At 54.0% G+C, this 12,110-nt stretch overlaps 1 protein-coding gene across 1 annotated transcript in view; it reads right to left on the reverse strand.

Annotated features, from left to right (window-relative positions):
* The window catches only part of MN1 (MN1 proto-oncogene, transcriptional regulator), a 34,675-nt gene extending 22,982 nt beyond the window's left edge, over positions 1-11,693 (reverse strand). Inside the window, exon 1 of the mRNA XM_005488945.4 lies at positions 7,824-11,693. Coding sequence (XP_005489002.2) covers positions 7,824-11,256 — 3,433 coding nt within the window. The 5' untranslated portion in view covers positions 11,257-11,693. The remainder of the gene's footprint in view (positions 1-7,823) is intronic.
* Between the last annotated feature and the right edge of the window lie 417 nt (positions 11,694-12,110).

Here is a 12,110-nt window from a genome sequence, read left to right on the forward strand (position 1 = left end):
AAAGTGGAAGATTTTTCTAGGAAAGAGATCCTAAAATTCTGACCAGATAATAACCCCAGCCCAACCTCCATTTCCTATGTTAATAGATCAATTTACATCTTTCTAGCAAAATGGTTTCAGGCTATATTATAAAAAAGAAAAAAGTCATGCCTTTCTTCTGAAACTGCATTTTGGGAGAGGATTAAGGAGGAAGGAAGGATATGACTCTTTCCAGGGCTTTGTAATGCATTTGCTTCGCACAGCAAATTAATATTCTCAATTTTAACTCAGGAGTACATTCTTAATTAGGGTATGAAATGTTTTAAAATTTTCTTCACTTTACAAATGGCTGCTTTTTCAATTAACTGTGCTTCCCCAGCCTCAGGATGATCTTTCTATTAGCAACAGAATGCTTTCGAGTATTTTGTGAATACTAATTCACAAAATTAATTAAATGCAGACTTAACTCTGAAAACATATATTTTACCACCAAAAAACCCTGCTGTCTTCCAACTACTGACCGATCACAGGCTTTGCTGGGATCAATGGAATCAAGTCCTAAAGGCCCAGCAGTCAGAACTGAAGGTAGGAGGGTTAAAAGGAAAAAAAACCGAAGTTCTTCATTTTGTATTTTAAATGCTCCAAACACAGAGGGGGATAAAAAAAAGATAAATATCCCAAAGTTCACACAAAGTGGCCACGGGAGCAGGACTGTGGCACGTCTCTCCCATCGCTCACAGTCAGAGCTAGCAGAGCCCTTCGAGCTCCCACACGTGTTGTCCGTGTTTAAACTCAAATAAACTGTAGTTATTTCGATGTAAAAAAATCTATCAAAGCAGCACTTAAACATAACCAGATTTCTGCTTACCAAACCAAAAAAAAGCTTTTTTTCTGACAAATGTTAAAAGCTAATAAAAAAATGTAGACCGCCCAGCGGCATGCTTGGTGGTGTTACGTTAAAACACTGAACAGACACAAACAGATTTGCTGGAATTGAAAACAAACAGACACAAAGTGCCCCTCTGCAGGGTCTGGGCAGCACCTCAGGCTGCAGCCAGGACTCAGCTCCTGCTCGGGAGCTGCCCCTGATGGATGTGCACGTGTGCATCCCAGGGAGAGGCACCGGTGGCGGGCAAGGCAAAACTTGGGAAAGTGTTGCTTCCAAATGGATCAGACCCAGTCCTACAGAGAGAGATGTGCCCTACATGTGAGTCAGGCATCTCAAAAGGGCACAAACACGGAGCAAAAACACTCCCATAGCAATGCTCGTGCTGCTACAAAAAATAACCCAAGTACAGGAAAGAAACACAGAACAGTGGTGACCACGTATTTTTGCATTAGTGTGGATAACAAATGCAACACTAGGGCACATTTCTAGACCAACGAGTCTTAAAACTTCTTACATCAACTAAGGAAAATGCATTCACCCCATCCAGATGCTTTTGTCATTTGCCAGGAGATGAGCGGAACATGAAGCCTTAGAGATGAGGGCACTGGCAGGGAGAGAAGAAGAAGGGGTGCTCAAGAGGGGAACAGTAAAGCAGTATCATCTAAAATGTTCTCTTTGAAGTATTAAGAAAGTCAGCTTGTAAAAATTAATGGATTAGACCTCCAGCTGTTCAATTCTCAGCTTTAAATTTAGAAGGTATTTGACTTTGGAACATTGGCACATAATCCATAAAATATATTTAAATTTGTAAAAAAAACCCCAAAATCCTTTGTATTAAAAGGCCACTAATAACCCAGAATGTTTTAACTGCACCAACACAAAAGCATCTGGCAAAGGAAAAGCAGCAAACTACATAGAATCACAGTAATTTTATATAAGCCAGTCATCTAATCATTGTGTGTAAACTGGGTCTATCTACAGAACAGCAAAAATTCGGAATCACATTTTAAAAACTCAGAAATCTAACCAAGACCAGAAAGGTGAGGGCAGACCTTGAATTTCCTGGGTGATTCCACAGCTTCACCTATTTGATTTCCATAAGGTTCCCCACGTCCCTTACCCAAGATCTGGTGCACAGCCAGCCATGTTCCGAACAGCCCTCACTAACAGAGGCTCTCATTTAAAAACGCCTCTCAAAAAACAAAACTATTTCATATTTAAAAATAAACAACACAACTTGTCCAGCAAACCTTAATCATGTGTTTACAGGTGCAAAGATGATTCTTTTCAGGGGTGTAGATTTTTCAATGGAAAAGCTGGACCGGCTGGGCAGGGAGGCGATGCCGGCCGGAGCCGCGGCGCGAGGTGGCTCTATGGGCGCCTGACGCCCACCGCCCGCGCTGCCTGCATCCAACGCGCTCCAGTCCGAAACACACACAGGGACAACCTATTCTGTACCAGGGATAAAACAGGGAGTGAGCCTCTGCCTCCAGTTTGACAGGTCTCTTTCAGTATTCTCAATGCGCTTGAGAAATTACGGCATGAAACGGTTTCTGGTATTTCGGTAAATTTAGCGTTAACAAAGCATACGCGTTAGGCCACCTGAAGATTCATTTTAGAACTGGCTGTGCACTTTCTGAGGAGACTCCCCTCACACTCAGATTTTACAGAAATACACAAGAAACCATTGACTGAAAATGTACAGCAATTTGTCTAGTACTAAAATTTTATATGGCCACATAAAGACATTTTACTGTACCAAAACCTTTCCCTGGTATAGAATACTACCGAGGCTGGGAGTCAGCTGGTTCAAATAAAAGCAGCCTATTTCATTTCAGGTTAGACTTTTGTTTGATGCCTTATTCTTTGTTCTACACAAGTAACAACAAATTATATCTATAGACATTGCTAATTAGTAATACTTTTAATCAAAATATTATTTGCAGTTCTATGGTCGAGCATTCCACTAGGTGATTGGTAAAAAAACAGGTATTGTACCATAAAAAGTAAGAGGAGACTTGGTGTAATACATCACAGATCAAAATAAATCTATGCTGTCATCCAAGCTCATATATAAATACTAAGTCTAATTCATTTCCTTTTACATCATACATAAAGATCTGAAGCACATTCACACACCAATTTCAAGAAACATTTCCCTCAAAGTCGGTCTCATGCAGATCCTCACACCAAGTGTGTGCAAAACAACCCCATTAAAATTCGCCTTGCAATTGAGTGGGCATCAGAAAATAACACACTTTGGGGCAAGGAAGCACCAGGATGCAAACCATATAGGTAATCTGCATTCATTCAGACACAGTTAGATTATCCACTGAAATGAAAACAGGTAAATCTAGAGACCAGAAATTAACAGCCAGCCAGACAGACGGTGGATGCAAAGGCAAACACTGGCCACAGTTGTTACTGAAATGCCAATAAATTTACATATTTCCTGCACTAAATATTTTAGTATATTACAACAAGAGGAAATACTACTGAAAATTCTGTCCCTTGCTTTTTCTAATATATGCCATAAAGGTCAACAAGCACACTGCTACATAATGTTTATAAAACAAAGGAAAATATTTCTAAACAGAATCATTTTCTAGTAAAAAGTATTAAAAATTATAGTCAGTCAAGGTAAACAATGGAGAATTTCTATCATCACATGAGGCCAAGCAGGGGCAATCCTTCCAATTATTTTTTTTTAACAGGTTAGAAAAGTTTAAAGCATCATATTAAATCCAAATCTAATGCACACCAAACTCTCTCCCAGGATAAGCAGCGGGAGTGTTCTTCCCTCGTCACTCTGATTGCTGATCCAGATGATTTAATAAAGATGTAGATTTGATATATGTGGAGTTTATTGTGTAACTTCAAGACAAAGGCAATAGCTTCTTTTTTCACTAAATTGTTAAAATTGTGTAAGTTTCAGCAGCCCAGTGAGACAAAGCAGCATCGGGAATCACAGCCCCCTCGCTGGGAAAGGCACTGAGCTTTGCTGCTGAACTCGCTTCCACAGCGCTCGCTCCAACACAGCCGCTCACAGCACAGCGCTTGCAGTGAGGGTTCAGTGCCTGAAAAACCTCACCAGAGGTCTGACAAACTCAGTCCCGGTAAACAAACACAGTCCCTTGGTAAAGCCTCTAAAAGAACTAAGCAGTATTTAAAATAAAGCAGGCAGCAGAATGCACTGGGAAGGGAAAGAAAACAAAGGCTCCCGGCCGCATCTGGACCAAATTTGACCTTTGTTAATGTATTTCGAGTAATTCACAGATGTTACACACTGCTCCAGCAAGAGGGCTGGCCTGTGGGCTCATTCCAGTGACAGGTTCGGTGTAACAATGAAATATGAACAAAAACTCAGAGATGAAGGCTAATGGTGCCGCGTGGCACGTGCCCGTCAGCCCGGACTGACGAGCCCAACAGCCACAGAGCAGCAAAACACACTCCCATCCTTTCCACCTGCACAGCTCTAGGTACATACTGATGTCTCCACCTGACACTTGCAGTATGGGACTTTCAAAATTTCAATTAAAACTAAAAAGCAAAACCCCACCAGCAATTATTTAGTGGGTTTCTAAAGAATAGTAATACACATTTCACTGAAGGGAAAATTGTTCTGGTTCAGTCAAACCAGGAAAAGCAAAACCCCATTAAACTGACCCCAAATTTTTAAGTAAATTTGAACTGGTTATTCTTTGTCAGCTAGAGCTGTGGTGTTGGAAGTCAAGACAACCACTCCAGACTCAGTGTTATTTATCTCTCATTCCCAGCTCAAGCTGTTAGGCAGAGGAAAACACGAAATTCTAGAAAGCATTTTCAGGGGGAAAAAACCCAAAACCTACCAGCTACTTCACATAAAACATGTTGGTACAAGAAATTATGCATCAGAGAAAACTTACAGAAAACACATTTGAAGGCAGAGCCATGTCCAGGCAGCATTACTAATACTACATTCCGGAATGGAACGCGAACGCACGCACAGAGCTCGCGGCAGGCCAGCGCCGGAGGTGTCACACCTCACAGCACCGGGGTCTGCTCCCAGCAACCCCCAGACCCACAGCTCACACAACTGCCAGAGACCAGCAAATCACTGTAATGCCATTATTGGAATAAACGTGAGCTCCGAGGAATCTGAGCAGCCATTAAAACAACTCAAGTTGTTTCCCCCATAACCTGCGCACTAACAGAGTATTTGAGAAGTTCCTGATCCTGCTGTATTTTGGGGAGCCTGCTCTCTCCTTCATGGCGAGCACTGAAGTCGGACCCTCTGGTCCTGGAGAGTGGCAGGCAGTGGACAAAGTGCCCAGCACGGCACCGAGGGGAAGCTGCCCCCAACACCCACCTCCCCCTCCTCCAGCTCCCCGCACCTGAGGAGCCACCAGTGCCAATCCCAGCAGTGCCACATTGAGAATAAATCCCCAACCGCTCTCACAGCAGGTGTAAATCAGAAGCCCCAACAAGCCTGCACTGGGGAGAACCCTGGGTCTAATGCTGCTCTCACTAACACTGCCCAGCCCCAAAACGGTGCCCACCTTCCAGCACGGAACGCAGAGGAGCTGCCTGAATTCGGAGGAGCGCTGTCTGGAGCCTGCGCATCCACCCGGACACTGGGTTTCTGCTGGAACAAACACCACAGTGCAAATCCCAGCCCACAGAGAAGGTTTCAAATCTCAGCCCATGACTAAAGGAAGCCTTTTCTTAAACACAGTTTCACACACTCAGGGGTATGGCAATGTTAAGTTTAATTATTTCTACTGACCGAGGTGAACAGCCTGTTTTGTCTCACCCATTGTATCTTTATCATCTCTAACAACAGTTAAAGTAAATTCTCTGTGAGTCTGTATAAATTTCCTCATCCGAGGAACCAGCCCATTCAAATCCCTCAAGTGACTAAAGCATGAACCAACCCGAGCGCCTCTGCATTGTTGTGGAACTGGTTTGCTATTTTATGTTAAGCCTCTGAAATACTAAAACATATCCTTATATAGGAACACTGATTAAATGGTTTTCCTTCCAAGTGATGAACTGTTTTAACACCAACATTGTGGTTATCGCGACCAGAAAGCAATTACTTCTTTCACTAGCTGTTACTAAGAATAGCTGCGATCAAAGTGACTGGAGGAGTGCTGTTAAAAGACGCTGCAGAAGCATCGCTCCATATGACACACACACACACACACACAAAATATAGATCATTTTTAACAAAATTACACTTTTAATAAATGTGCTGTTCAGAATTAAATAGCTGCTCAGGATTTCTTTTAAATCACTGCTCAGGATTTCTTTTTTTCCATCCAGGAAGTGAAGACCTATAGAAATTATTATTTCAAAATCTATTTCTAAACACAGCACGGTGTGAGATGTGTGTATCTGTGTGTGTGTGTGTGTGAAAGTGCACATGTAATGGGGTGCGTGTGGTGTGAGAGAACGTATGGATGTGCTTGAGCCTGCCAAGGCAGAAGTAACAGGAACTGTGATTTGTGCTAACTAGCTATTGATCCAGTCAGATCTAGATGTTGTGTACAAGAAACAATAAAAGAGAAGGGGCCAGGAAGGATGCTGTGTGCAACTCCATTTAAAAATGGAAAAGAAGGGCCCCAAACAAACCAATTTATGTCCTTGCCTGGGTGAAGCATGGAGAATGCTGATGGGCTTCCTCGGGTCTGCCGTGCATGCTAAACACTCTGCTCGAAATGAGAGTCTCCTGCGCTGGGCATTAAACATGAACAAAGAGACAAACCGTGGGGGCTAGGATTCACGCTTCAGAAAGCCAAAGCTGCAAAGCCAACCAGAACCAGGTTAGCAAACAGCCCAGTTTCCTAACCAGCTCCCTTCTCATTTCACCAACAACTTTCTTAGCAAAATTACTAAATGTGGAGGGCTGCAAAAAGTCAGTTTCTACTACCAGAGATAATGAAAACAATTTCAAACTACCCTGCAGTACCAAAATAACACCTTTTCTAGGCACAAATAATGAGTTTATATTGTGTAAACTGCACACATGTATTTCTAGCACACCAAAACCCACCCGCCTGCCCTCAGATAGCAGGTACAGCATGTGCACCTATTGTAACAATCACACATACAGCTAGGCAGGTTGCAAAATAGGGATTTGATAAGATAAAATAGAAAGCAATTGAGTCTATAATCATCCTTATCTTAAACAGTTTTTATAATAGAGGGTTTTCCGTTAAAATATTTTTTCCTAAGCCTGGGGAATTATGATGCCCTCTGGACACAAGGAAGGATCAAAAATGACAACTAATGTCAAAATTAAACATCTGTCAACTAAGCAAGTTTTACACTAACAGACCCAGAGCCTTATTTTAAACTACCTTTCAGTTAAATCAAAATAATTTGTTACAAGCCGTGCAGTTCAGTATCACACTGCTGTGGGCTCCAACTGCAACCAGGGGGCACCTGGACCTGAAGGGGCAGAACTACCAGCAGATTCTTGTTTTTGTGGTTAGGGAAAACCTCAGTCACAGTTTTGGGAAACTGGCTGGAAGGTTAAGCTGGCACCAGGTTCTGTAGGAGCCCCCTCCTCAGCACCCCATGCCTGGTGGGACCCTGCAGGAGCCCCCTCCTCAGAACCTCAGGCTGCAGTTCCCTTCTGCAGCACCCCAGGCCCAGGAGCTCAGGTGAGGCTCACTGGGAGCCCCTCTGCTCAACACCCCCACCTGCCTGTTCTCTAGGAGGCATGATGGCGACAGGGCTGGCAGCAGAGATGCCATGGGGCAGTTGTCACCTGGACCAGTCAGGCAGCAGGCACTTTGTCCCTGACACTGCTCCCCCCATTAGATCCACCCAGCATCCCAGCATCCTGCAGCTCCAGCCCAGGACGTGTGTGCCCAGAGTACCAGAGCTGCAGCCTCACCATGTCCCCTTCCCTGAGCAGCCCACAGCCACCCCTACCCCTGTGCCAGCCCCCCTGTGGGACATCTGATACCTTCTTTGCTGGGGTTCGGGGGCTTGGGCTTCTCCCAGGGCGCCATGGGCTTGTCCTCCTCCTGCCCCTCCATCAGGGCCTTCTCTCCAGGCAGGTACCAGGTGGAGTTGTGCTCTGCCATCAGGGAGTCCAGGTCGATGGTGCTCATGGTGCCCTTGACACCCTCCGAGCAGCAGCTGCCCAGGTCACTGTCCCCATTCTGCCCCGCACACTCCCCCTTCTTGCTCTTCAACCCCAAGGGCTGGTCTTCCGAGATGCTGAACTGCTGCCGCTGGAGCTGGATCTGTGCCTGCAGGATCTCCAGGGGATGGATCTCATCCTGGGCCGAGGTGCTCGTGGGGGTCCGCACCTGCTCCATGCTTGGCGTGCCAGGGTGAGCGCCCGCCGTGGTGCTGAGCCCATAGCTGTCGGGGGTCGAGGTAGATGTACTGAGAAGGCCAAGGGCCAGGGGCTTCTGTCCGTTGAGAAGTGCGTGCTCCCCACGGGGCAGCTTGGGCGAGCCACCCAGCAGCGGGCTACGGGTGGGCTTGGAGGTGGCATTGTCGGAGCTGGAGGACACCTCGTCCTCGTTGCCGTAGCTGGTGCTGACCTCGTCGGGAAAGTCCACGTGCGGGGAGCTGCCGTCTGACTTGGTCACGCTCTGGATGCCGCTGTCCAGGGAGGACATCAGGTCGGGCTGCTCCGCCAGCAACAGTTCGCTGCCCTTGCCCCAGGATGGGGAGGTCAGGGGCTTGTCATGAGGGGTGCCTCCACCGCGCTCAGCGCCCGCAGCCCCCGGCGGGGCCCCCGCCGCCACCGGCACTGCCGGCTGCCCTGGGCTGACACCGGCTCCCCCGCCCTCGGCAGCTGAGAACTTCTCAAAAAACGTGCCGGGGCTGACGTGCCCACTGTCCCGTTTCCGGCGACCCCGACCCCGCCCGCCACCCGCCTTCCCCTCGCCACCGGGCACCGGCTCCAGCGCGTAGCCGGGCGAGAGGCTGCTCTCCGCAGGCAGCAGCGGGGCAGCGCCCGCTGCCTTGCCCGTGCCACCCCCACCTACTGGCGGCCCCGCTGGGAAGTAGTCCGGGGCAGCAGGTGGCGGGTCAGGCTCGGCCTGGCTGAGCTTGCGCTTGGCCTCGGCCGGGCTCTTCTTGTTGAAGGTGACGTTGAGATTGGGAGCGCCCAGACTCGCGATCATGTTTTGGCAGGCAGTGGAGAGGGCAGCCAGGCAGCTCTGCCCGAAGACATTGTCCTTGCTGGCTGCCTTGCTGAAGGAGCCCAGCGAAAGGGCACCCAGCTTGCTGGCAGCGGGCCGCGGTGGGGGTGGCGGGGGAAACTCGGGCGGGGGCGGTGGGTAGGCACCTGGCGAGGCGCTGAGGGCAGGTGCAGCCCCGTGGGCCGCCGGCTGCCGCGCAGTCGCCCCAAAGGGGAAGCCAGGCTGAGCGGCAAAGTCGGCGGGGCCACGGCGCTCGGCAGGGGCACTGGGCAGTGCCACACCGCTGCCTGGTGACTGCAGCTGCGAGAGGCCACCCATTGTGGGTGTGAAGGGCGGGTGCACGCCGGGCGACGGCAGGGCCTGCGCTGGCCCCTCGCCTGCCATCCGCAAGGGCTCCTGCAGCCCCAGCCCGCTGGCACCCGGCCGGAAGAGCACGGCAGGGCCACCCGGCTGCAGGCCTAGCTCATGGGGGGCTGCCTCGGCCGGTAGCCCGGGCGCTGCCAAGCGCCTCGGCAGCAGCTCCCCGGGCGGCGGTGGCCCTGCGAACCAGGCGCTGTCGGGGGCCAGGTGCGGCGCCGGCGCATCGAAGCTGCGGCCGCCACCAGCCTCCCGCTCGAAGGCTGGCGGGGGCAGGCTGCCGGGTGCGCCCACCTCACCATGGTGCCCCAGCTGCTGCAGACTGGGCGGCCGCAGGCGCTGCTGGCTTCGCGAGGCCATCTGCTTCATCACCAGGGCCGCGTTCTGGCGCTGCGCCAGTGCCGGGTGCTCAGGGCCGCCGTGTGGCAACGGGCCCCCAAAGGCCTCAGGTGCCGGCGGGGTGAACTCGCCCGGCAGGCCAGGGTAGGCCGTCGGGGAAAGGTGACTCTCCATGGCCGGGCCGTGCATGCCGCCGCCCCAGGAGGCACAGCGCTCGACGCCAGGAGTGTTGGGGAAGTCAAACCGCGGCCTCTTGGCGACGCTCACGTAGGGGGCATCGAAGTGCTGCAGTCTTTGATTTGGTGGCTGTTGCGGAGGAGGGTGCTGCATATTAAACACGGGGTCGGTGTAGGGATGCATATTCCTGTTCTCCAGTCTGTGAATAGGGTATTCAAACTGTGCATGCTGGTTCTGCATTATGGGCCCATTGTCCTGCAGGTTGGAGTTGGGAGCGTTGGCTTCTGTTTGCTGTTGCCTAGGGATGGCTGGCGGGCAGGAGTTCTGTCTGGCCAGCAAGCCCGGCGGCTGCTGCGGTGCTTGCGGTGGTGGTGGCGGCTGCTGCTGCTGCTGCATCAGCGGGTGCCTGGCGTTGGCCCCCGGCTCCAGACTGGCCGACATCTTCCGCGCCCCCCCGAAGCGCTCGAAGAAGACACCGTGCTGCTGAGGCGGGTGCGCCTTGGCCACGGCCATGCCCGGCGCCCGGGGCAGGGCGGGCGCCCCCGCGAAGCTGCCGCCCGCCGGCACCTGCCGCCCGCCGCCGTAGTGCGGCAGCTGCCCCTCCGGCTCCGACGGGGAGAAGACGGGCAGCTCGAAGTGGCTGGCAGGGCCGTCGCCAGGGTAATTGTATTCCAGCGAGTCCACGCCGCCCTGCGCCGGCAGCCGCCGCGGCTCCAGGCCGTGGGGCTCGGAGGAGCCGGCCGCCGGCAGCCCGTGGAAGGAGGCAGCGCGGTTGGGGGACTGGTCGAGGGGCAGGCAGGGCGCCGGCACGGCGTGGCTGGCGGCGCCGGCGCCGTGGTGCTGGAAATCGGGCAAGGTCCCGGGGCGCTGCTGCCCGAAGCCCTCGCCGCTCTGGCCCTCGGCCATGTGCTCGTAGCCGTCGGCGAACGCCGTCTGCCCGCCCAGTGCACCGCTGTAGCCCAAAAGGCGCCCGCCGTGCACGCAGGAGGCGCCGGGGTCGGGCCCGAAGCCGCCGCCGAAGTGCGGGGGGTGCTGGTGTGGGTGGGGGGCGCCGCCGGGGCCGCCGTGCGGCTGCTGTCCGCCGAAGAAGCCGTGCACGGGCGGCTGCATGCCGCCGCCGTGCAGCTCGCCGGGGCCGCGGCCCGGGAAGCCGTAGCCGTCCCCGGCCAGGCTCATGTTCATGCCCAGGAGGGGCGGCTCGCCCAGCGCTCCCAGGGCCGGGTCCGCCGGTGCCGGGCCGCCGCCGGGGAAGGCCGGCGCCTTGAAGTGCGCGCTCATGCTCAGTCCGGGCTGGCCGAAGCCCCGCTCCGCCTGCCCGCCGCTCCGGCCGCTGTTCTGCGGCTCGAACTGCTCCAGCCCGAACATCCTGCGCGGCTCCTCAGCAGGGCATGGCTGCTCCGCGCCGCTCCGCCGTCCCGCTGCCCGCCGCTCCCCGCTGCTCTGCTCCGCGCCACTCGGCCGCCCCCGCTCACATCCTGCCGCGCCGCCGGCACCGGCCGCTCGCCCGCGCTCACCCCGCCGCTCGCCGCTCGCTGCTGCCCGAGAGCCGACGGGGCGGCGCGCCGCCGCTCACAGGCTCCGGCGCCTGGGAGCTGCGCGCCGCATCGCCGGCCGGCCGTGCGCTCCCGCGGCTCGCAGCGCTCCGGCGGCGGCGGGGCCGGGGCGCGGGGCCGGGCGGGCGCTGCGAGGGCTGCGCCGCGCTCCCCGCGCGCTGCCGCGCTCTCACCCAGCGCTGGCGGAGCAGCAACAAGTTTTGCATTTCAGCGATGAATTTCAGCCATCGGGGCTGCGCCAATGAGCGCCGCGGTCCGGGGCGGGGCTGCCGTTAAGGTGGCTCCGCCGCCGGCCCCGTGCCCCGCCCGCACCGCGCCCCGCACCGCCCCCCGTGCCCGGCGGCGCCGCTGCTGCTCCCGCGGCGCACGGAGCGCGGGCGGACCGGGAGGTGCGCGGTACCGCGGGGTCCCGGAGCGGGGTCCTGAAGCGGGGCGGGGGGCACTGGAGCCGGCACCAAGTGGCGGGTGTGGGGAGCCACTGCCCACCGGGGCGAAAGCCGCCCGGCAGCCCCGAGCCCGGGGAACAGGAGCGGCCCCGCCGGCCCGCCCCGAGCCGGGCACCGCACGGAGCCTCGCGGGGAGCGGGCGCTGCGGCAGCGGGGGGAGTCAAAACCCTGTTCCCCCGGAGGGACAAACACCCACCAGGCCCGGGGGCCCACAGATCGC

This window comes from Zonotrichia albicollis, chromosome 18, assembly GCF_047830755.1.
Source record: "Zonotrichia albicollis isolate bZonAlb1 chromosome 18, bZonAlb1.hap1, whole genome shotgun sequence".
In the NCBI taxonomy this organism is placed as follows: Eukaryota; Metazoa; Chordata; class Aves; order Passeriformes; family Passerellidae; genus Zonotrichia; species Zonotrichia albicollis.